The sequence below is a fragment of the Hermetia illucens genome, chromosome 2, assembly GCF_905115235.1.
Source record: "Hermetia illucens chromosome 2, iHerIll2.2.curated.20191125, whole genome shotgun sequence".
Classification (NCBI taxonomy): domain Eukaryota; kingdom Metazoa; phylum Arthropoda; class Insecta; order Diptera; family Stratiomyidae; genus Hermetia; species Hermetia illucens.
In genome coordinates, this window is record NC_051850.1 from 7,163,143 (window position 1) to 7,188,616 (window position 25,474).

The following is a 25,474-nucleotide window of genomic DNA, read 5'->3' on the forward strand; positions in this document are numbered from 1 at the left end:
GGCGCAACAACCGATATCTGGTCTAGGCCTGCCTTAATAAGGAACTCCAGACATCCCGGTTTTGCGCCGAGGTCCACCAATTCGATATCCCTAAAAGTTGTCTAGCGTCCTGACCTACGCCATCGCTCCATTTTAGGCAGGGTCTGCTCGTCTTCTTTTTTTACCATAGATATTCCCCTTATAGACTTTCCGGGTGGGATCATCCTCATCCATACGGATCATGGTCATGGTATCGCTCATAGATTTCGTCATTGTGTAGGCTACGGAATCGTCCATCCTCATTTAGGGGGCCAAAAATTCTTCGGAGGATTCTTCTCTCGAACGTGGCCAAGAGTTCGCAATTTTTCTTGCTAAGAACCCAAGTTTCCGAGGAATACATGAGGACTGGCAAGATCATAGTCTTGTACAGTAAGAGCTTTGACCCTATGGTGAGACGTTTCGAACGGAACAGTCTTTGTAAGCTGATATAGGCTCTGTTGGCTGACAACAACCGTGCGCGGATTTCATCATAGTAGCTGTTATCGGTTGTGATTTTCGACCCTAGATAGGAGAAATTGTCAACGGTCTCAAAGTTGTATTCTCCTATCCTTTTTCTTCTTCGTGTTTGACCAGTGCGGTTTGATGTTGTTGGTTGGTTCGTTTTCGGTGCTGACGTTACCACCATATATTTTGTCTTGCCTTCATTGATGTGCAGCCCAAGATCTCGCGCCGCCTGCTTGATCTGGATGAAGGCAGTTTGTACGTCTCGGGTGGTTATTCCCATGATGCTGATATCTTCAGCATAGGCCAGTAGTTGGGTGGACTTAAAGAGGATCGTACCCCTTGCATTTACCTCAGCATCACGGATCACTTTCTCGAGGGCCAGGTTACAGAGGACGCATGATAGGGCATCTGCTTGTCGTAGACCGTTGTTGATGTCGAATGGTCTTGAGAGTGATCCTACTGCTTTAATCTCGCCCATCTTCCTTGACCATAATTACCTGGTCATTGAGATTAAGACGCCTTGGTATCCTTAACCCCCCGACGAAGCTTGTTATAGTAAAAATTGTAACGTTTTGGCTTTCTCTTTTATCTGGTATATTTCCTTCACAGTATGAACTTAGGCCTAACACAATAATACTATTTTGAAAATTCGATACAATGCAAATTTATTGGTTTTCAGTCGAAACCTGCACTTTCCAACAAGGAAGTGTATAGGGAAAACCACTTTTGGTTACCCAGTTTTCACCTGCTCCTGTCTCTATGACGTGCAAGGATCTGAGGAACATGTTCCCGTGGTCTTATCAAAGGCAAAGTTGTTTAGACATTTTCCAGAAATCGGCTTTCCATCCAAACACATGTAATATCCGTTACAATTGTTTGGATCCTCGAACAAACTTAAATTAGGATATTTACTACAATCCACAGATGTTGTCGGTACTGTAGGTTTCGGAGTGGTTGTTGTTGTTGTTGTCGTTGTTGTTGTTGTTGTCGTTGTAGTAGTTGCAGCCGGACAAGTTGTACCTTTCGTACAGGCTGTATCCCCAGTGCAGAAAATATATCCAGTTTGACATTGCATGGGGACAGGTACCCCATCCAAACAAAGGTAGTAGTAAGCAGTGACTAAAGGATTGTTGAAAGTATATCCATTCGCTAGTCCGATACAGCTTGGGGTGGATTGTCCAGAACTGAAGGCGATTATGCCAGCGAGGAGGACGAGAGTTAGTCCTGGGGAATAAATTCTTCGTTACTTCTTGGTAGCTTTAAAAAAAACGCAATTAAGATGACAATATGCACACACTATCTTTGGCATTCTCAAGGATTCTACTACACGTATGCACTATATAAAGGACACTCCAAAATTATATAGGACTTCAATTTTCCGTTACCACACCCCGCACTTAACTCACCAGCTTTCATTTTGATGACCGGTATGTAATCCGCAAGATATTCGAACAATAGATAGCAGTACTAGATACTAACGTTCAATCCGTGCTGTCTAAATTTTCAAAAAGGTTTGACCAAAGTCTGTTCAGTTGACACCTTTATATGGTCGTGAATTCCATATTTCAAAGAAACGATAGGAAGTTGAACAAGTAAAAGATAAGAAATCGATCAAGTGGCTACGCAAAATATAGAGGAAATACCCCACCCAATCAAAAAGCTAGAAAAAAAGATGAGTAAATATAGATACATATACTAAACAAGATAGTCAAATAAAAATTCTCACTAAGTATGAGTACCTGAAACTTCAGAGAATTCCCACCCCTTCTCATTTTGACAACTCTGTTTTTTGGTGCCTAATTATGAAAGCTAATTCAAAATCTATCTTAATTGGAACGATAAAGATAGCTGGCTTGGACTAATCGATGATTACATTGCGCGAAATTCCTGATTTGTGGTCTTATCATTTCATGTTCGGGGTGGACAATTGACTGACTGGTACAGGAAATAATTTTCAATTTACATGATAATAATTGAAAAAAAAAATATTCAACCAATGTCACGAAGGAGGCTGAGTCAGATATGCAATTTTGGAGGCTTGAAATGTCAGTAAATCTTATTATTTAAATAAAGAATTTTCCGCTCACCATTTCAACGCTGACTACGTATTTTTAGCAGTAGTTCTCCACAGGGATTTTCAATAAGTTCGACTTTTTCGCACCTCGCAGCTCCTTAGTAAAGGATCGTTGATCATGTCTGTAAGGCTAACAAAACATCGGCATTCATTTTCATTGTGTAACATATAAAATGTTCGCTCCTCCGCTTATATCTGACCTGTATGCCGGCGTAATTCTAAATCCGAAATGATGTTTCCTGAAACACAATGATTATACGTCAGAAAAATGCAGGAAAGCTCGAAGCTCTGGAGTCACATTGTTGAAAGCTCTTAGGGCATAGAAGAAACAAGTAAATGTTAAGTTAGGTTTAGATAGAATAACAGACGATTATCCTACATTAATCCGAATACGAAAAAAAATGAGTGAACTTGCAAAAACTTGGTTACTACAACATCTCATGCTACAGGAAGGAATGGTGCAGTAGGAATTAGCTCCACACCATATCTTTTTAGGGAAATTTGCTGACTTGAGAAGCCACCATCGATGTGCAAGGCTGCTTGCATTGTAAGGAGAAAAAGAACATGGACTGTCGAACACTGGCACCACCAGACGCCTAGTATTTAGGGGAGCCTTAGATACAATGAAGAAGTAAGATTGATACAATTCAACCTCAACCATTGCGAAGCAGCGCAAGACCTACTCTCATAGACCATCTATGAAAACGGAGTCAAAGTGGTCATAATCACCGCGGGAGTGAAAATCAAGCCTTTCACTTAAGGCTTTTGCGGAGCTAAACTTGGTGCTTGCAAACATTGAAAATGTAGTCACTTTTCGCGAGACAGACTCGGGCTCAAAAGCCAATTTATCACATGTGAATCGACGATGAGAATGGTCTGATTTGTCAATGAGCACTATATTCATAGCGATCGCCTGGCAATTTTCTTCCAAATTGATAATGGGCCACGCAGCAAGGTGCGTTTCCGCGGGAGGGAGGAAACCTTCGACGGGGATGTATTCACATAGACGCTTTTCGGAGGCCATGACCTCAATAGAACTTCTTGAGAAAAGGTAGCATAGACGATGAGGTGCATAACTAGTTCATGCGATGCTGCCATGCCGGGATGACACTTTCTCACCAAAAGGCGCTTAAACTTTTAGTGGGACACAGAAATGGTGGATTTGTGCGCTACATGCTTTAGAGCATGAAGGATCTGCCAACGATCTAGCGGAAGACGAAAAACGGGAAGTGTGCGCGAATCTGTAAGGTAGGCTTAAGCAAGCTATATGGACAGGCAAGCGTGAATGCTTCAAAGACCTTTGCACGGAGGAAGCCCAAAACCCCTGGGGAGCCGCGCACAGGGTTGCTATGAAGAAAATAATATGGCGAATACCACAACTGACATGCCCGCATCTTCTTCTCGGTATAGTGATGGTGCCTTCCAAAAAATTTCAATGTTAAGATTATCTTGCCTCTGAGCCAAGAGGAAATTAGACCTAGTAGGGAGGCTAAATTTGGACTTACTAAAGAAGCCCCAAAAACTACAGGCCGTAACTCCTTCATACCACCCTTCCTAGCTTTTAGACACTAGAGAGAACATGTTAGAGAGGGTATATCTATACAAAATTCTGCACCCGTTCATGGAGCTTGCGGATGGTCTATCGAACTACAATATAGGTTTCAATGATCGAGTCGTGGGTCCCACTCATAATTCGATGACCGTTTTCAGGCATACCATTAATTTGGCGACCTACGGTTGGACTAAGGGCACTTTGGTTAAACTGGGTATCCTTGGCTAGCTACCTCAGCTTATCTGTGCGGATTTCAGAGAGATTTTCCTGACAGACCGAAAAAGTAGCTCGTGACGATAGGTTTCTTCACGAGGGCCACATTAATCAAACATTATGTAAGCGCTTTACCTTCACATATTATTGTCAATTGGTTTCGTAGACGATCTAAGGACGTGAAATCACATGAAGATGTAGAATTACGCTAAAATGAAACCATTCATGCCATCAAACCATAGTCACAAACTACGAACGGTCAAACTAGCCGCCTTACCTTCCGGTCCCTTCACCCATCTTCTTCGCAATCAGAAAAATAGGAATATAATGAGCAACAATCTGCCAGTTCTGACAATGTCACCCGGAGAGTACCCACCTATGTCTACATAAAGTTGTTGACAAATCCCATTCCACCTTCTACAAAAGAAAAAGGTGTGATCGACATCATCCGCCACTCCAATATAGAATACACTCTCAAGGATCGTTTCTTCCCGATCTTGTGCTGACTCAAGACTGAAAACCTCAACGCCGACTAATAAGCTGGTTAAGGAAATAATCAATCCTATCGTGCTTTCGATTCGGCCACCCTATCGAAGTTGCCGATGAGCTGCACAATCCAAAATTTAGGGAAGCAGTCATTTGTGCTCACTGGTTGAATTAAGTCAAAATCAGAGGAGTTGTGACTGTTCCCCAACTCGATTGGTAACTTCGAAGCAATGGGTATCGAAGCGGGGCTCATTATCTAAAGTGACTCCGAGATCTTCAGGGTAGAACTGATATGATAGGAAATATCCATCAAGAGAGTCGAAAAAGGAAGTGGGTCAAGATTTTTTCAGTAATTCGGGATGCGCCGCTTAGAAAGAATATCAATTTTCCTTCGATTTAGGAGGCTCCCCCGCCTCACTGGTACTCCCGGACATTTTAAAGATCGCCTTTCTTGCATCTGTATGTACAGGTGGGGACGAGTCAATGACAGAAGGACCTCCAGGGATGCCGTTGGGCAAGTTTTCATTGCTTCATTGCTCTTTGAATTTTGTTCGAGAATCGAGGAATTCCTAAGTCCGCCATCCCCTTTATTATTGCTGCATTCACGGGGTGCATTTTTTCCCTGCTTTTGACCTGCAAGTTATCAAAGCCCTTGTGGCTGTCCGACATATGTTTTCAAAATGTGTCTTCCAAAGTAGTTTTTGACCTAGTGTGATTCCCAAATATTTGACCTCACCTCTATGCCACCTCTGGCTCTCGGGTGATGAAGCTTGCGCTTCGGAGTGAATGGTATATATTTTCCTTTGCTGGTCTTATGCGCAGCTCCGCTTTCCTGCAACCACTACTAGTGATTCGCAGTCCGGTTTGAATTTTGTCACATAGAGTATCCTCACATTAGCCCCTACAAATTAAAACAGTATCATCAGCGTTACCCTGGACCTGTATTCCAGTGTTTGTTAGCCCTTTTAGGCATTTATCAACTACCATGCCCCACATTAATGGTAATAATACCCCACCTTGTCGGCATCCTTCCGTAGTGAAAGATTTAGGGTGAAAAGAATCCTTTTTACCCGCTTTCGGAATAAAGACCACTTTTGCCCGTCTCCATGCCCTTGATATATATCCCAAGGCTATGGTGCCCCTTATACCCTTAGAACAAACTCAAAGATTATTTCTGGGCCCCCTTGAAATAGTGCTAGTAAGATACCATCTACTGCGGGTGATTTCAGTATTATAAAGGTTCCCACTGCCCATTTTACTCTAGCTTCCGAGCATACCAGTTTCGCTAGTTTCTAATTCACCCTTTTTCGCCTTTCTATCCGTTTATGTGCTGTCAGGCAGAATCCTATTGCTTTCCCTCGTGGTATAAGACCCCGAGAAATGAATAAATCCTGCCCTCCTCATTCTCGATGAATGTCCCATCTTACTTCTTCAGACAGACAGAAGATATTGCCTTGTGTTTCGCTATAGCTTTATATAGCATGGATGCTCCTGTGGTTTGTTTTATCCATTCATGAAATTTCCTGAACCTCTTTCATTTCGCTTCCCTAATCGCGTTGCTATTCGTGTCCTTTTGTACCTCTGCCAATCCCTTGGTTGAAGAGTTTTCGCACCTCCTTTCTCATTCTAGCTAAGTTCCTTTTTCGCCAGGATACGTTCCTTGATGACTTCACTGTCGTAACCGCACAGCTGGCCGCATATGGATTAATGACAACTCTGTTGAGGCCTTTCACCATTATTTCTAGCTCTATTTCTTTCCTGATGTCACCGCTCACCTATAGATGGGTCCTGTTGTCACTCAGATGTCTGGCGTAAGATCGCAGTCTATCCTCCTGAGATTCCTCATTATTTTATTTACTTTCAAGTTGTCCTCTCTGTCAAATCTGGTTATTCTGTGACCCGACATAGAATTCTCATTAGACCACCTCCTCCTCCTCCTCCTGATGCCACGGCTGCCTCTTGAGTTCTTCCCCCGGCTTCCAGTGAGACTTGACCAGGCACGAGGTCCCCAGTTTTGGAAGACGTAAATATTTTAAGTTTCTTTAGAGAATGACGCAAGCTCTTGGTTGGTTGGTCAGGTAAATTACCTGCATACTTTCTCCTTACAGATCGTGAATCTGCCCACGATACACCCACCGTTCTTCAGCCAGAACTATTCCAATGTTATCCTAGGAACTTACCCTTACAATTACTTCAGATGCAACTTTTGCATGGTTGAGCTTTACCTGGGCTGTTTTAATGCTGGCCATTGGTTCCTTTAAGACTTCGAACTTTGCTCAAATATCAGGGTATTATCATTCTCCTCCGACAAGACACTTTGTTACATTTCGCTGTCCAACTTGAGCTCTAGAAATCCTTGACCAAAATTGTCCAGCTTCTCCTCTTCTGAGGGTAGCGGGTCCACTTTCTTGCTCGGTTCTGCCCTTTCAGCCTATACGACTTCCGTGATTCCTTCAAGGACTTTGGTAGGCTCAAAACCCGATGAGTCCTCCGAAGTATCCTTCCTTGGTTTCCCGCTGTGGACGTGCACAAGTATACTAACCAATATGTAATTGATGAAGCATTTACACCACTCGATCGGTCGTCTGCACCGACCGCGACAAAATTTCCCTTTGCCCTCCTCCTTGCTTCTAGAAACTGTCCATCATCGTGTGTGGAGTTCCGTTTTTTGAATGATGAGGAAGCGCAGAATCGTGACTTAATCTCTATAGCTTTGGGAAGGTAAACTGTCACCATGTGTGCCTCCAGTATATCATCCGCAGTAAATATCGGCCATTTCGTTCCCTTCCATCCTAGCAGTTTGGCGACTATAGTGCCTAAGCCAGTCCACCGTGTCCTCCGTGGCGCAGTCTACAACTACAAGACCTGTTCGAAAGCGTATACCGGTGAACGCAAGCTCCTTATTCAAGCCCTAATACATCTCTATGACAATCAGTTTCTCAATTAATTCCCTCACGAGTATTTGCTCCGGAAATACTTTTGGCACTATGGCAAGTCGAATGCTCTTTAACACATTAGCATTGGTAACGGCGGGTCAGCTCTTTTCCACCTTCACCACTGACCGCCCCCAGATTTCCTCCCTCTTGGGTTCGAGTTCAGGTTTCTTGGGAGCACTTCTCTCTTGCGGACTGACTGATTGCCGCTACTCCACACTTTCTTGGCTTTGATGCTGAAGGCTTAGGTCTGTTCTGAGTTTTCTTAAAGGCCTCTGGTTAGAGGTCGTCCTTAAGATAGCGCAGATACCTGTCTCCTTCCTGACATCTGATATGGTGACCTTAGACTTATTTTTGCTGGTCTCTGCTCTTTGAGCGGGGACTTTTGTTGCGGTCCTCGCAGTCGGCCAATATTAACCTTAGCTCGACCATTCGACCTCCCAACTTCTCCTTCTTGAATGATGTGCCCTGGCACGAAGTGTGAGGGGAGATGTGCTTCCGCCTGACAAGCCTGTTTGTGTGCGGCACGGGGTCCGGCTTGTTTATTGTTTGATTTTATTGTATTGCTCATATAATTCCCACGAGTATGAGGGAGTTAGAAGGTCCACCATGGCACAACCCCCCACGGTAAGGTCAGGCTTACTCAATGAGGCTCCGAATACAGTAAGTTACCCCCGATTGCAAACTATCCAATGTGCATGCTTCACAGAATACCCTGGATTGGGAGAGACGTTTTTCGACTCCTCGTTCTAGATCCGTATCGATCCCTTAATAATGGAGCCACCTCCCAACAACGATCTTCTTAAACAAGGGGCTTAGGTCCTGGGGAGCCAGACATCAACCCCTGAGAGATAGGTTGGCTGCCAGAAGGCTGTATTTCGCATCAGTCTAACCTGCAATCCATTGCTTGACCCCAAAAGATATTTTACTCAACAGGAGACGCATTCTCATATTCAATGGGAAAATCTTTCGTTCTCATCATACATGCTTTCTCAACGTCAAGATAACCTGGAAATACCCCAAATTAAAGAAATATTTGACTTCCATAGCAAACGATTTATCTCTCCGATCTTTTGAACAACCAATTGAAGGAATCCTTTCAAATTGGACACCAAATAAATTGCCATGAAATTCCTTCAAAGCATGACGAATCTTACTTCCAGCTTGAAATCTTATCTCATTGCACTCCGCACTAGTCACATATGGTACTCGTTCTCAATGCATTTTCCAGAATCCTTCCAAACCCATCTATCTTCAATTATAATCATTTTTTCCCGTGGAATTCCGAGAAATTTTCAACACCACCATTTCGCGCTAGTCTCCGCCAAAATGAAGGCGAAAAAGGGCTATCACGTTTCTAGATGGTCTGGTGTGAGGAGCTCCATACGCATTCCAAAGTGCAGAAATTTCAGTAGATACCGAATGCAGGGAAGGATGTGGCGGTTAGATCGCGCACAATATGCAAAAAGAGGCTGTTAATCAAACGAAAATGATCTTTGGCATGAATGCAATTGGGAATAGAACGGACGGAGTCGAGTGCAAGTGGGGCTACTGAAGAAGAAGAATTGAAGATTACCCACTCGTTCGGCGTGATTCAATAGGTTGCCAAAGGGGGCAAAATGTGAAACTGATCGCCACGAGTGGATATGCCTGTTTACGAGGGTTTTCGGTCTATTGTGGTTTGTAGGGTGATGCGAGGAAGTGACTGAAATGGTAGGTCGCATCCTTCTCTCCACGATACCCCGTGGAAGCTACAACATTACTCCGGGGAAAATCCGGGGACCAGCACCAGCATACGTGAACTTCCATGCATTTCACTCGAGTTCCCCCAAGGGACGAATAGAAAAAATGGTTCAATTGATGAGATACCCTTCCCTTGTCCAAAGATACCCACGACACCCTGTACACTCAACAATTTATTCACTTCTTTGTCAGCTTCAGTGAACCCATAACTCTTCCCAACGATATCCGAAATCTCGAAACTATTTCCATTGCTTCCTCACTGTGATCCACTCCATCCGATCGTTCCTTTTTTTTCCAATTCCCTCTTCAGCCAGATCACATAAATCTTGCATGGTATTGATATTGCACCTTGGCAGCAACGCTCAAGATGCCTTCCCATTCCCCATGTGGAAGAACTATAAATAATGGAAGAAACAACTTAATTTAGTTGAGGCAAGAACTCCGTACGCGGAGAATGGTGACCCTCGATGAGGAATTATAAGCGTCTATGCATATATCTATTCCCGGAGCACGCTTTGAGCGCGGTGCTGAGCGCCGAAAGCAGTCTGCACTTTTCAACACTATAATTGCCTAACAATATCATCGCAGTCATAAATATATTATTGGGGGATCATCGTGGCCACATATCCCCCGGACCGAGGGGGATATTGCATTACGTCCGATCCTTGGGCTTAGAGCCTCCATCCGAATTTATGGCACAATGCTGGACAAGATCGTTAAGATAACGATCCTTAGCAAATGGTTTCAACACGCTTCGGCACTAAAGTTATGGCCGCCAATCACCATAGTCATTATCATTGCAATTTGCCCATAACTTAGTGCAGTAATTGGAATAATCATGTGAATATGATCGTGTGGCGATAGTTTATCATTTTATATGGAATAGATCATGTCATGCCCAGGAAATTTGAGCAAGATGAATTGACCGCGAAGTTGATTAGACCAGGATTCCTTGGTGTAGTGGAAAATTCAATAGAGTCACAAAGATGGGATGGAATGTCTGAATTGAAGGCTTATCTTCGAAGATACCTTCTTTGATGTTATTCCGTCTTCTTGCTAGAAAATCTGCCTCTGTCTGTATTCCTCTCTACTATAAACAATACTGAACCCTTTTGAGAGAAGGGAAGGGTCACTGCAGTCTAAATGGCCTTGGCTTCTAAGACAGCAGAGGTGGGCCAAATGGTGTGTGTGTGTGGTGAGGGAGAAGCTACAGCTTCTGAGCACTCAGGCCGTGTTGGCCCATTGGTAATGGGCCACACACACCATTTGGCCCACCTCCGCTATCTTAGAAGCCAAGGCCATTTAGACTGCAGTGATCCTTCCCTTCTCTCAAAAGGGTTCAGCATTGTTTATAGTAGAGAGGAATACAGACAGAGGCAGATTTTCTAGCAAGAAGACGGAATAACATCAAAGAAGGTATCTTCGAATATTCCGCATTCGTTAACGTATCGCAAGATTTCCGTTAGTGTATGTGATACCACCCAACGCAACTGGAGAACATCAGCCTGATGTGTCCATAGGCGGGACATTCACGTATTAGGTTGTTGCACATGAAATGGTCGATTTGACAATCAAGTGAAGTTAGTTGCGATTTTGCTGTATCAAACCACCACCAGTTAGCGCTGTTGGTGTCAGATAATGAAGTATAAATTCTCCTACATTTAATCAAGGAGTCATTTTTGTTTCGACCATGGTTTTGATAACAGTGAATAAAAAGGAAGAAAGGATGGAAAAGAGCCAAGAATGTATACTTTTTCTGTATGAGTTCAAACTCGGTCATAAACAGCACATTTGGAACTGATACGGTAAGCGAACGAACGACACAGCGATGGTTCCAAAAATTCCGGCGAGGCGACGTGAACATCCAAAACCATTGATTGACAACGACGAGCTGCCTTTGCTAGTCGAATCCGACAAACGTCAGGCTGTGAGAGACACTGCAAAGAAACTGGGCGTACACTATTCGACAGTTGCCCGGCACTTGCAACAACTTGGAAAGGTGAAAACATGGCGCTTCGAATGGAAGTTTACAGTTCTTTACTCACCCGTAACAGGAGCGATCCTTTTTTGCACAAAATAGTGACATGTGATGAATAGTGGATATTATGCGACAATCGTCGATCAGCACAATGGCTAGATGCCGATGAGCCACCGAAGCACATGCCGGAATCGAGCCTCTATCCGAAGAAGGTAATGGTGACTGTTTGGTGATCTACAGTTGGAGTTATCCACTATCCTTATCCACTTTTTTGGCACCTGGAGAAACGATAAATGCACAGAAATACTGTGCCCAACTCGAGTTAATGCACCAAAAATTGAATATTCAACGACCGAGATTGGTCAACAGAGATAATGTGATACTCCTTCACGACAATGCACGACCTCATGTTTCCAGAACAAAGGTTCAAAAGTTGAACGAATTCCAGTATGAGACTCTACCTCATCCACCATATTCACCAGACTTTTCGCCAAACGACTACGAAATTTTTGAGCATTTGGATCATTTTTTGGCGGAAAAACAATTTAGGAACGAAGAGACTGTCAAAATTGCCTTCGACGAAGTTATCAACACGCGACAGTTGGATTTCTACGAAACTGGCATACATGCTCTTGAATCTCGCTGGGAGAAGTGTTTTGAATCGACTGGCACCTATATTGATTAAATAAATAAATTTGTGCAAGCTTTACAGTCGTTCCCAATTTTAGTATCAAAACGGCCATTTCATTTGCAACAACCTAATAGCTAGTTACCTTAATTTAGTAGGGGGAAACCGCAACTCCAAGTACTCAGGCTTTTTCGTCCCTATTCAACGTGGAAATCTTCAAAAGACTCTGACCTGGACACGCTTTTATTCACTAAAGCTTCCCCTTGGAATCACCATTAGGTAACACATGACGGGACGGAGCTAGCTCTCTAGCTAGGTCTCCTTTCTTCTATCCGTGGCATTCGTAATCGAGCCTTCCTCACTTCTTCGTTTTTCGCAGTTTATCGTGGATTGTTGCAATCATGGAACCCCTTGATCGCATCCTAGTCTTTTGGCAAACTACCGTTCTTCGGAAAAAAAATTTCCGATGATGACACTTCATCTAAGGTTTCCTCTAAGTTCCTCCTTTCTGCCACGAAGCTCAACATTGAAACAATACGTCCACTATCCAATTAAAAGCTATACAGGTATTTACGATATCCTCGATGGCCGGTGAAAAACTGAACGAGATCGTAATTGATCTCCCCATACTTTCTTTCCAGCTACTCCACAATGGAAAGGTTCTACCAGTAAGTCCAACGAGCTTTTTCTCATTGATCCCATCGGTGGGATTTTCACCTGCGATAAAGGAGAGATGGACCTTACATATGTTCATATGTCCATCATATCGTCTGCCAGGATTTCAACTGGCACCATTCCTGAAATGACGACCACACTCAGTTTATTTGCATTGCGTAAAAGATGCAGCACTTCTCCCCAAACTGATACAGCAAGATAGAATTTACCAACCTGGCTATGAGCAGCCTACAAATATACCGCGGCACCCCTACGTTCGACATCATTCTTGCTAGACCCCACATCTTCCCGATACGCTTGCACTCATCCTGTACTGTTCTGCGACAAGTGCCCTTGGGGCAACCCATTCATCGGTCATCTTGGGAGATTGGATTCCACTGTATGGTATAGGCTCGCAATGCAGTTGTCATCATCATTATCAACGGCGCAACAGCCGATATCCGGTATAGGCCTGCCTTAATAAGGAACTCCGGTTTTGCGTCGAGGTCCACCAATTCGATATTCCTAAAAGCTGTCTGGTGTCCTGACCTACGCTATCGTTCCATCTCAGGGTCTGCCCCGCCTTCTTTTTCTACCATAGATATTGCCCTTACAGACTTTCCGGGCTGGATCATCCTCATCCATACGGATTAAGTGACCCGCCCACCGTAACCTATTGAACCGGATTTTATCCACAACCTGACCATAGATTTCGTCGTTATGTAGGTTACGGAATCGTCCATCCCTAAAATTCTTCGGAGGATTGTTCTCTCGAACACGGGCAAGAGTTCGCAATTTTTCTTGCTAAGAACCCAAATCTCCGAGGAATACATAAGGACTGGCAAGATCATTGTCTTGTTGTCGTAGCTGTTATTAGTTGTGATTTTCGACCCTAGATAGGAGAAATTATCAACGGTCTCAAAGTTGTAGTCTCCTATCTTTATTCTTCCCGCTTGACCAGTGACCTTGATGTTGTTTGTTGGTTGGCTTTTGCTGACGTTGTCACCATATATTTTGTCTTGCTTTCATTGATTTGCAGCCCAAGATCTCGCGCCGCGGGCCGCCTGCTTGATCTGGATGAAAGCAGTTTGTACGTCTCGGGTCGTTCCCCATGAAATCGATATCATCAGCGTAGGCCAGTAGTTAGGTGGAATTAATGAGGATCGTACCCATTGCATTTACCTCAGCATCACGGATCACTTTCTCGACGGCCAGGTTAAAGAGGACGCATAATAGGGCATCCTCTTGTCGTAGACCGTTGTTGGTGTCGAATAATCTTGAGAATGATCCTGTTACTTTTATCTGACCTCGCACATTGGTCAAGGTCAGCCTAGTCAGTCTTATCAATTTTGTCGGGATACTGAATTCTCTCATGGCCGTGTACAGTTTTACCCTGGCTATGCTATCATACGCGGCTTTAAAGTCGATGAACAGATGGTGCAACTGTTGTCCATATTCCAACAGTTTTTCCATCGCCTGCCGCAGAGCGAAAATCTGATCTGTTGCTGATTTGCCTGGAGTGAAGCCTCTTTGGTATGGGCCAATGATGTTCTGGGCATATGGGGCTATCCAGCCTAGCAAGATAGTGGAGAATATTTTATAGATGGTACTCAGCAACGTGATACCTCTATAATTGCTGCACTGTGTAATATCTCCCTTTTTATGTATGAGACAGATAATGCCTCGTTGCCAATCGTCAGGCATTGATTCGCTGTCCCATACCTTGAGCATAAGTTGATGAACCACTTGGTGTAACTGGTCGCCTCCATATTTAACCGATTCCGCTGTAAGTCCATCGGCTCCTGGCGACTTACGATTTTTAAGCCGATGAATTGCACGAACTGTTTCTCTTAAACTTGGTGGTGCTGGCATTATTTTTCCGTCGTTTTCAGTTGGCGGGACCTCCAACTTGCCGATGTTCTGATTGTTCAGTAGCTCATCAAAGTACTCAACCCATCGCTCCAATATGCCCATTCTGTCCGAAATCAGATTTCCTTCTTTGTCTCGGCAGGATGAGCATCGAGGTGTAAGGCTTCTTCCTGCTAACTTGTTGGTAAAACTTCCGCGCCCGGGGCGGTTGCTCCCTGTACTTTTTGAGTTCACAGACCTGTTCGTTTTCCCAGGCGTCCTTTTTCCGTCTGTAAAGTCGTTTCTTCGCTCGCCGGAGTTCGTGATAAGTCTCCGCGCGTGCCCGCATACTTTGAGAATGCAACATTCCTTGGTATGCAGCGTTCATCCATTCCGTTGCTAGCTTACATTAATCGTAAAACCAGCCGTTCCGACTCTTTTCTCGGCTGGGGCCAAGTATTTTTGTGGCCGTATTTGTAATAACGTTCATTGGATGATTGTGAAGATCATTTATTGATACTTCATCTCCAGGATCTCTGTTGACCGCGGTTATTGCGGCATCCATTTCCCCCTTAGTGGTGGTGCGAAGGGCTGTGCTGTGGATAGCTTCAGTGGCAGCTCTCACCTGATTCCACGCATCTCCTGGAACGCTGTTACATCAGCCCTATATTGGGACAGGGTATCGGCTAGCTACTTGTCAGCTCCACCTCTATATAGGAATCGCAAGTTCCATGAGAAAGTGTTCAAATCGTTATTCCGTTGCCCTCGCCGGGTTCTTCGTTGTGTAGACAATCCAGTCCGAGCCTCCTTTTGGTTGATTGGTTGATTGTCAGTCCTACCCAACCCCCAACCCAGAGAACCAGCTGACACAATTTGTCCCGTTTTTAGGCACGGGAGACATCCCTTCATCCTTCTCCGTCTGCAGCTTTTTGTTAAGAAAGAGCTTCCAGCGGTCACCACGTGGAGGTGGAGATAGGGTTTGGTAGTAGAGCTGTTGGCGTTGGTTCAGCAGGCGTTTCTCAGGTTCTATGCTCCATCGTGGGTACCAATCCACGGTTCTCCCTGGGACGTATACTACTCTGCTATGGATATGACCCCGAAACAAAGCAGCAATCAAACCGGTTGAAGACCTGTCGTCCCAAAAGCTCGCTAAGTGAAGTCAAATACCAAGACAAGGTTCATTTACTCCTTCGATTACCGGAGTGTTGTGCATGCAAAGATCGTTCCCACGGGTCAACCCGTCAACCAGAAGTTATATTTAGCAGTTTTGAAAAGATGTTATTAAAAATCATGTTAATTGTGTGTTGGTATTGTCCCTGGCTGTTGAAATTGGAGGAAAACCTGTAAAGAAAGCCTCCACTCAGTGGTAATCGTAGTTGGGGAACAGGAGGAAAGGTGAAGTAGGCAAGAAGAGAAAGGTAAAGGGGAGATAGTGAGAAGAGGTGATAGAAAGTGGGTACAGGTGAGAAGAGGTGTGAAGGGCAGTAAGGGCCTGTGTAAAGGGTGACTCTTCCTTCTTCATCGAACACGTCACCGTATTCCAGTATATGTAGGATGAGTTGAGGGAATTTTTTGTGAGTCAAAAAGTTGTCTTCAGGGCACCTTATGCTCATAGCAGATTTAATTCGGGGGTTCGGGTGATGTCTGCAGTTGCGGAGGAATTTAATCGCTTGGTTGACGAGGATAGCGTCAACGTGAGGAATTTCCTTGAGGCGTAGTCGCTCCATCTGCGCTGGGGAAGAATGATGATGGACGCAACTTCACACTCAGTTTGGGTACTTTGTACACCGGAGGTGATTTGGTTTACCTCGAGTGGTTTGCCAGGACTTTGGCCTTTTCTGGGAGGGATATGTTTCGGGAGAGAATTGGGGCTGGGGCGGAAGATTGTCCGAGCCCTGGGGAGGATTTCCTTAATTCATGGAAAGTTTCCGAATTTAGGATGCTGTTCGCAAGATGAGAATTTGTGTGTTCGAGGTACAGAGAGCGGATTCTGCTTCAAATTGATAGGTCCAGATTGTATATCTCGGCCTTCATGGTGTCGAAGTGTGGCGAGAATCTATTTCTGAAGAGTCTGCGCCGAAATGTTCTCTTGAATTTGATATCTTCTAGTTTATCCAGGGTGCGCTGTGGAATAAGCTCATCGCATGAACTTTGCATGAGCTGAGTGAGTCGGTCGACAACTTCATCGACTGCGGAGTTGGTGATTTGGTGGGTGCTCAAAGTTGATGAGTTCTCTGCATATGTGACGATTAATGTATTTCCAGTTCGCTCTACTGAAAGGTACTGAGCTTGGAAGGAGGTTTTTGACCCTTCATGGCAATTTGCAGTCGAGGATGACCCCGTCATGGTCACTGAGTCCAGAGGCGGTCTCTAGGAATGGAAAGGTGTTTGGATTTGGGACGATGGTGATATTGGATGTAGTGAGGAAATGGCCCAGGTAGGAGTGATAGTTAGAACGGAAGAAGGTTGGTAGTGCGGGACTAAAGTGTGATATATTCCGCGCTGAGGATGGTGTAGTGAGCCACCTATGGAGTTGGTGACCATTGAAGTTCGGGTTTCGATCTAGCCATGAAGGGTGTTTCACGTTTAAGTCTCCCCCTACGAAAATAGCCCAGACTGTGGCCACTTCGCGAGGTTTCGCGCTCTTGGGGTGAAAAGGTGCGATCGAGGCGTCGGATAATGAGGTTGGTCGTTTTCTCTCCAGGGGTGTGTAGGTGTAATACTTGGTCTTGCTCTCGACCAGAAGTTTTTTCGTGGAGTTGAATTCCTATTTAGTTTTAACGAGGATTTGGTTTTCTTGATTAAGAAATCATGGGGTAGAGAATTTGCAATGTTTTTTTTTTGTAGACGAGAATTCACTGGGGGGGGCCTACTACCACAAGTAGGAGAATTTTACTGACCTTAGCTTTGGTGGTGGTTGCTGCGTTGTTGGTGGATGGGATGGTGTTGCAGATGGCTGCTGTCGGGTGGATGGGGCGGCGTTGATGTTCGTTGGCCTAGGGTGGGAATGAATGGGGTGGTGACAGATTCAGTGGCAAATGCGTCTTCTCGAAGAGCTTAACTTGCATTTGAGGATAAATGATGATTTCCTTCTACTTCTGGGTATGAAGCAACATTATCTGATTGCGAGGTTTAGGATCATTCTTCAGAGGCATACTAGCAGCGAATATTTCTTCTTAAGTAGTTGTCACCTGATTCAGGTCTCAACCAATCAAAGCAAAACTTGATTTTTTAAGAATGAGTGTGTGAGTGTGTGTGAGAGAAATACCTATACATCAGTTACAATTTATATCAAGCAACGACTTTGCAGAAAGCTTTGCAGCAATATGGATAATAATATAAGCCACAATTCTGGATAATTCTAAGAAAATTTATTATTATTTATGTATGATTATTAAGTTAGCGGTAGGTCAGCACCACCATCTCTTTGCTTAGAGTTTGAATCATAATTCGTCTTGATTCGTATCTTTATTTCCAACGCCATTGTAAGCTTATCAATTGCACAGCATTAAGTGTGATAATAATGAAACTAAAGCACAGTCTCAATGTGAAATTATTTGGATGCCAACAGAGCATCAGAGCTCGCCAGTACCGTATTACAGTGGCTGCTGAACTTCGTAACGACAAACGAAACGTACCATCGGAAATAACAAATGAAGGCCATCTGTCAGTTTACAGTAAACAACAACAACTTCATCTATTGTGAATTGTCGTAAACTACCCGCTTGATACTACCATTTGGCATTCACGTCAGTGGTTGAAAGGGTAATGGTCCAGGTCCAGACGTCCTTGCTGGTGCAATGGAAGACAACGAGGTCGACCTATTAAAACCCTTCGAAATCAAGCCCGAACTTGGGATAAAGGAAGAAGTGTTCGATGAATATTTGAAGGACACAACAAGTGAATGCAGCCCAGATTTCAGCAACTACGGATCCAAATGTGGAAGCATTTTTTCAGCCACTGGAAAGAAGTACGTTTTTGTTTGCGAATTCTGTAATGAAGGCTTCGAATGCCTCGAGTCCTTCGGCAGTCATTTGGAGGAGAAACATTTCGAAAGTATTTCCCAAGAGGCATGCGAGGAGGTAGTGGTATTCAAGGTTGAAGTCGAATCGAGTTGTGATGATGAGCCTCAGAACGAAGGTAACTAGCGAGATTTATATACTATAGATGTCCTATTTTTCTGAAGTTCTCGATCCTATTTTATCTAAAATTTAGTATTTATTACCATTCAAATTTAATTACCACATGACATACAAAAAGACACGTTTGGAGGAACTGAATACTCGTCAGGTGCTACCACCAACCACTTAAAGGGCTACAGATTTGACGTGAGGGGGGATTCCCCCGGCCTCGTACTATAAGGGGGCCTGCAATACAAATTCCAATGAAAAAAGAGATTATATGGGGCCCAGTATAATTTTTACTGTAAACCCCGGGCCCGATTTTTTGGCCTAATTTTCACCCCGGGCCCGAATTTTCTCTCCGCGACCCTGAAGGTATTAGATGACCTCGTATTATATTAGCATCTGATTGATAGACAACCTGGTATGTTATCAAAATGCAAATTGAAAATATTTCATAAAAGCTTGGTTATAGTAAGGAAAAGGACTCAAACCACATTTCCTGGGTTTTGAGAAATTTACAGATGACTTTAAGTAGCGAATAGAGGTACAGCAAGAATTTCACTCTTGCTCTTTGGAAGTTTAGAAATCGCCAACCATTCATGAAAGCAGCCCGAAGGGCTTTATAGTGTAGTCTGCAGTAGAGCAATGAGCAAACGAACAGAGACCTGATTGCACTGTGTAAGCCATCATCGACCCGAGTATTCGACCAATACATTTCTATCTGCGCTCAGCCCAAAACCGTAGAGAGAAAATCCGGGCCCGGGGGAATGGTCAAAAAAGCCACTCTAGTTGTATGAAAAATGAACGGGGAGTGATTCCCTTATACATTCCGAAAGAAGCCTGTACTTGCTAGGAGCTGACTTGCTAGTAGCCAGCAACTTAAATAAAAGTCCAACTTCCCATCTCTGGGGCAGGCTAGGGCAGACTCACCAGTAGCTTCCAAATTAACCCTCCAATAAGTGAATATTTTTGACGGCTTTACGGTTTCTTACCAAGGCAGAGGCAAATCGTCAGACGCTGACTCACCTCTGCCCTGGGAGCAGCGTCACCGAAACGACTCGCAGATATTGAGTGCTCCTTTATATAATTCGCAGAATACAACATGACTACGAATTATATTGAGCGCAAATCCGCCTTATTGACCAGAGTTTGGCCAGAGCTGAAAATATATATTTTTTTTTTTTGTGAGAATTGTGGAGTCCTAAGTCCTTAATGCTGGACCGGGCCAAATGGGGAGCAACTTACTCCCCCTTTTTTTGGTCCACGATGCAAGGAGTAAGTTGCTCCCCATTTGGTCCGGTCCACCATTAAGTTGATGCGGACTTAGGACCTCACAATTCTCAAAAAAAATAAAGTCACCTAACGTTAGCTCTGTCAGTAAGTGATTAAGTATTATTTTTTTGACGATTGGCCTAGTTTGGGTCTTAATATTAAGGCGGATTTCACTTGAATATAATTCGCACTCATGGCGTGTTTGAGATTATACATAAGGAGCGATAACAACCTATAGTCACTTTCGATCACGCTGCTCTCAGGGGAGAGGTGAAGCAATGTCTGAGTTTCCTCTGCTCTGAAGGAAACCATCAGTAACTTTTTTTATTAAGTATATTCGGTGAAAAAAAAATGTGTAGACCCCGCTCCCTCGCATAGAAACCCTCTCCGCCTTTAAACACACTATTGAACGATATGAATCACTGCCCTCGTGGCAGTCCACAATTCCCACCTTCCCACCAATTTTCATATCAATAGGGGTAACCGCTTCTGAGAAAAGTGCATGTGACAGACAGACTGAAGGCTGATTTTAATGAGGTTTTGTTTCATCAAAACCTGAAAAAACGGATCGTGGTGCTAAAGCCACAGATTAGCTATCAATTAGTGAAATCTTAATGTTGACAAGATGTTCCGAAGTCCAGTTAGATTGATTATCGAGACAATGTCGACCAATGTCGTTGACCAGATTCTGGAAGTTGCGAGCTTTGCTTTTATTTAGCGCGCTGCAGAGTCTCTTTTTTGCTGATCTATACTCTGCCTTTAAGGCGCATGCCTCCTCGCTGACGTGTAAACGTGGCACTCTCTCCCAAGATCATGCATAGAAGGTTTGTCGCGACTGGGGCCTTCCCGGGGCATGGAAATCTCATACACTGTCGTTATCAGGTCCATCATTGAGATTACGACAGTTTCAGCTGCATCGCTACCACCCGCCGAAGTACCCTCCATCCAGAATCTGCCTATTCCAAGAGCTTCGACAAACTTCCCAATGTTAACCCTCGCAACATTCCATACGCAGAGGGAGCGCCGGATTAGTACATGCCCGCAAGTAGTATCATTCACTTCGCACACGATGTAGTGGTGATCACTTGCCGAGAAGTCTTCCAGGACTCGCCACCCGTCCACCGATGGTGCCAGAGATTCCGACGCGAAAGTGATGTGAGGGATGCTTCCTTCGCAGCCTGGGCGCCGAAACGTTGGCGTGGATACAGTGTTTAAAACTACGAGCCCAATTCTCGCCGCCATTTCCTGGATCCGTTTCCCTCTGGAGTCTGACTGGGGCATGTCCCATTCAAGGACCCTAGCCCCTCCGTGCCCGAGCATCAAGCCGACGCCGAAAGTCTGGCATCGTCTCATTCGGCGTCGGGTAAATGCTAAAAAAAAAGAAATTTCTAAATATCGAATCCGGAAAAGCCCATTCCGTCGGCCTTCGACAAAAACACGAAGTCGAATGTCATCCCGAACCCAGTGGCAGTGAGTACCGCTAAGTCAAGATGCCATGAAGTCGGGTCCCTGTCCCGGTATTGCTAGCCTAGATCAGCCTTTACCTCCCCAGCGAACTGCGCTAGCAGCTAGTGAGCGGTTGCATTCGGGAACATGGTAATTTGTAGAATGCGGATCATGCTATTCGCGCCCTAGCCCTTCGTAGCTCCGCCCTAAAGATTGGACACCGACCTAAACCCGCAGTGTATATGTCGCTCTCAGCAGACGTGCTACGATCCCTGCAGAGAACGCAACTTTCGCTTTCATTGCAGGTTTTCGCTTGGTGACCTAACTGACCGCATCTGCGGCATGCTGTCCTCCTGTTGGGTCTCTTGCAAGTTGCTGACCTGTGTCCATAGTCCACACTCCTGTAGCACTTGATGGGGACTATTCGCATCCGTATCCGGGCATTGCTTACCTCTGGACATTCACGCTTTATGGCCCCCTCCACTTCGACCTTTTCTGTGAGGCAATGAAGATCTCGGATTTCGAAAGAACACATAGGCTCTAGACTAGAAACAGAAGCCTTCTCTTCTTACTAGTCGTCTCCGGGCCCAGTTCAACGAGGATTCCGCCACCCTTCCTTTTCCGTATGGAAGACTCTTCTGCTCCGTTATCTTCGGGTTTCATCCTGTAGCGGATTTCACTAAGGATTTTCGCAAATGTCTTGCCTTCCGTCCGCTTGATGAACAGAGCAGACAGTCTAGCCCCTAATCGTTTCCTCGTCGTTTCTACTACTTGCTTTTGATTTGTAGCCTCTTTATCTTTGAACAAAGGGGTCTCTGAAGGCGTAGCCAGTTGTTTCCTTTTATTCTTCTTCGCCTTCTTTTTTGGACCCTGGAAACAACTTTAATAATCCATCCATCAGGCACGTCGTCCTCTTTCCTTTTTTTCCCCAGTTCGCTTTGCAGTGGGCTATCTGCGATCCACTTGGCGCCAGCAATGTTCTCAGCGGGAAGTGCGGCTGCTCTCCACGGTCGCTTGTAGAAGGAGATGCGGTCTAATAGTTCCTCCAGTTCAATTACCCCGTTTTTTACGCTTTTGCTGCATACACTTCACCACTGCCGCCCATTTCCTGATGAGTTTTTCCTCTTCGGCTCTAACTAGGATTTCTATTCGGTTCGTGAACGAATCCATCTGCTAAGACTAGCGACCATGACTAGGCTTTTTCCCGGAACAGGGATACTACAAGGTATTGGATTTGTCGTCCCCGCACCGTCAGTCGCGCTACTTGGTATGGTGGCTCGGTGTCACATCGGGTATTTCCTCCTCTTCTGGTCGCTGCCGTGAGCAACGCATTTTTGTACTGCACACAAACGCACTCAGCTCTTCCTCCTTCCCTGCTATTTCGTCGATTTTTTTGTATAATTAGATTTATTCTCCATGGAAAATTCACCAAGGCATCGAGTGCAAGGAAGCGGGCCGCAATAGTCAGGAACGAGAGTACCTTCGGGGACACAATCCTTATCCCAATCCCCCAAAGCCTGACCTCTTATCTGATCCCGTAACTCACGGACGGATCAGCGCTCGCTGGGAGCAACGCGGTCTACTAACATCGGTTAAATGTACCAGTCCAGGATCCCGAATGGGCTGGCTCCTTATACACGTCACAACTACCACCTTGGCAAAGCTGGCTCTCATCATCCCATCGACTTCGACAGAGAGCAGTTGACGGCTCCGCGGAATTCCCAGTGTTACCCGACGCGTACCGACCATTAGCGGTTCGCCATTCACCAAAAGCAGCTAGGAGGTTAGAACAACTTACTTGGGTCACTCCCCGTACCGTATCCCCTGAGGTGACATCACTAAGGTTGAACTGCTTTTGAATTCGGCAACAATATCTTCCTGCGAGGTGGCCTCGTCTAAGCTCTTGCATTCCATAGTTAGCTCCTTGAATGAAGCTCTCGTTTTGGCCTGCTTCGCTGAGAAAACTGTGCCAATTCCTAGAATTATTTCATTTCAGCATCAGGGTCCCCTTTTAGTGTTTATTTTGTGCTTAAAACATGAACAGTCCCCAAAGCTCCCATTTCTAATCATTGCAAAATACAACTCCTTTTAGACTTTTGGGCAAGCAGGTGTTCCTATTCTGCAGCCTTTGTCCCGTTTAGAAATGTGATCGGCTCGTTTTGATAGGTTGCGCCATTTTGCTGGTCTGTTTGAGTGTGGGTTGAGTAGAGAAACTCTCAAATCACCATACAAACATGTCAAGCAAATGATGTTCCGGCCGCCCTTTTGGTCGTTTCCCATCGACTTCGATGTTAAATCCAATTTTGGCAAGTCAGTTTTCATTAGCGGGAAATACATGTCGATATCATCGAAAATGTCTCTCTCGCAATTTCTCTACGATCGGTGCAATCCCACATCGATCACAGATGTTCTCATTTCGGATATAATCATGTCGTATTACGCAACATTTTCGTCTCCATTACCACGAGGCGCTAGTCATTGTCTTTTACAGTCAGACCTTTTCTGTTTTAGTATTCATACATGTCTGTCTGTACAATAAATCTCATTTTAACTTATCCTTATTTCAGATTTCCCACCAGAATATAACCAATTACCAGAGGTCATTTCCCATCTCTCGGCTGATGAGACTTCTTCAGATACAAAATCTGTAGAGCCTAAAACTGAACCCACAGAAGAACCTAATCCATCTGACTCTACCGAGCAGACCTATACATGCGAAACATGCAACCGTGATTTCACAGTAAGGAAAACGTATGTGCGACATTGCAGATATTGCAAGAAAAGGGCCGCAGAAAATTTAAAACCAATCGATAAAAACATTGTCCAATTAACACTGGAACCTCCAAACTACGATAACGAAAAATTACTGTGCATTACATGTAATCGACAATTCGATTCTAAGCGGACTTTTTCGTATCACAAAACATATCATCGATATAAGACTCGCAAGGCAGTCGCTAAACTCAATGGCAACAACTCCAAACTCGAAGACTTACCCGAAGACGCTAAAGTTACTTGTAGCATATGCAACCGCCAATTTAGGATACTTTCTCACCTTAAGGACCACGCAGTACGTACACACAAGGACGAAATACCCACAATACTTCAGGAGGATCCCATGTACCTCAAATGTAAATGTTGCTTCATGGAATTCGAGAAGCCAACAGAGCGCTTCGAACACGAAAAGACCCATACCGAGAGCAAGCCCTTCCGATGTTCGATGTGTCCGAAGTCCTTTGCATTAAACTGTGATCGAGGATTTCACGAGAACCTTCATACAGGGGCCCGTCCCTATACTTGCCCGCATTGTCCAAATACATTCACGCATCCTAATATTCGTGATAAACACATTCGAATCCATTCGGATACTAAGCGATATTCCTGCGAATATTGCGGTGATAAGTTCAGCACCAGCTTTTCAAAAAAGTACCACATTAGAATTCATAAGGACGAAAGACCATGCCAATGTGATTTGTGTGGAGCCCGATTCCGATCTGGAAGCCATTTGATTATGCATAAGAAGAGACATGCAAATCAACGTGATCATCAATGCGATTTATGTGAAAAGCGGTTTGTCTCGAGGGATCAGTTGAGATGCCATAGAGCCACTCATATGAGTGAACGTCCATATAAATGCCGACTGTGTACACTTGCATTTCGACATAGGAAAAATCTCGCTGCGCATGAAAAGAGACATAAGAACAAAGCTAAAACGAAAGATATTAATGCGGAAGTTCCAGTAACCAGCACAGAATAAGGACCTGTAGTTTAAATAGGGAAAATGGATATAATGTATCAGGAGAAGAAAAAAAAACAAAAAAAAATGTTCTGAAATCCAAATAAAAAATGGAATTTTTGAAGTGATTATTGTGGTTTTATTTTGTAAACTTTCATTAAATTCGTCTTAACATTTTGGAAGAGTGGCTGTTGCTGAGAGTGATACATTGATGGACACCTTACGGGGTAACGAAGACCGACAAGGATCCAAGCTGCTGGAAACCAGCGAAGTAGCGGAACTCCTCAGGAGCATCCTCTGCAGT

General features: G+C 44.4%; 2 protein-coding genes across 2 annotated transcripts; one reads left to right on the forward strand and one right to left on the reverse strand.

Moving 5' to 3' along the window:
• Positions 1–1,053: 1,053 nt before the first annotated feature.
• Positions 1,054–2,046, reverse strand: LOC119648660 (1,4-beta-D-glucan cellobiohydrolase C-like). The gene is made up of 2 exons (XM_038050439.1): positions 1,890–2,046; positions 1,054–1,707 (listed from the first exon to the last, which is right to left on the reverse strand). Exons 1-2 carry the CDS (start codon positions 1,897–1,899, stop codon positions 1,241–1,243), a joined length of 477 nt encoding a protein of 158 aa, XP_037906367.1. The 5' UTR covers positions 1,900–2,046; the 3' UTR covers positions 1,054–1,240.
• Positions 2,047–18,319: 16,273 nt separating this feature from the next.
• Positions 18,320–25,253, forward strand: LOC119650331 (zinc finger protein 14-like). The gene is made up of 2 exons (XM_038052986.1): positions 18,320–18,732; positions 24,002–25,253. Exons 1-2 carry the CDS (start codon positions 18,393–18,395, stop codon positions 25,189–25,191), a joined length of 1,530 nt encoding a protein of 509 aa, XP_037908914.1. The 5' UTR covers positions 18,320–18,392; the 3' UTR covers positions 25,192–25,253.
• The last annotated feature ends 221 nt before the right edge of the window (positions 25,254–25,474 follow it).

What these genes read in the sequence shown, in the direction of transcription:
- LOC119650331 (XM_038052986.1), top strand. Translation starts at nt 18,393, where the DNA reads ATGGAAGACAACGAGGTCGACCTATTAAAACCCTTCGAAATCAAGCCC. An exon ending in TGATGAGCCTCAGAACGAAG is followed by an intron (nt 18,733 to 24,001) that starts GTAACTAGCGAG and finishes TCCTTATTTCAG; the next exon opens with ATTTCCCACCAGAATATAAC.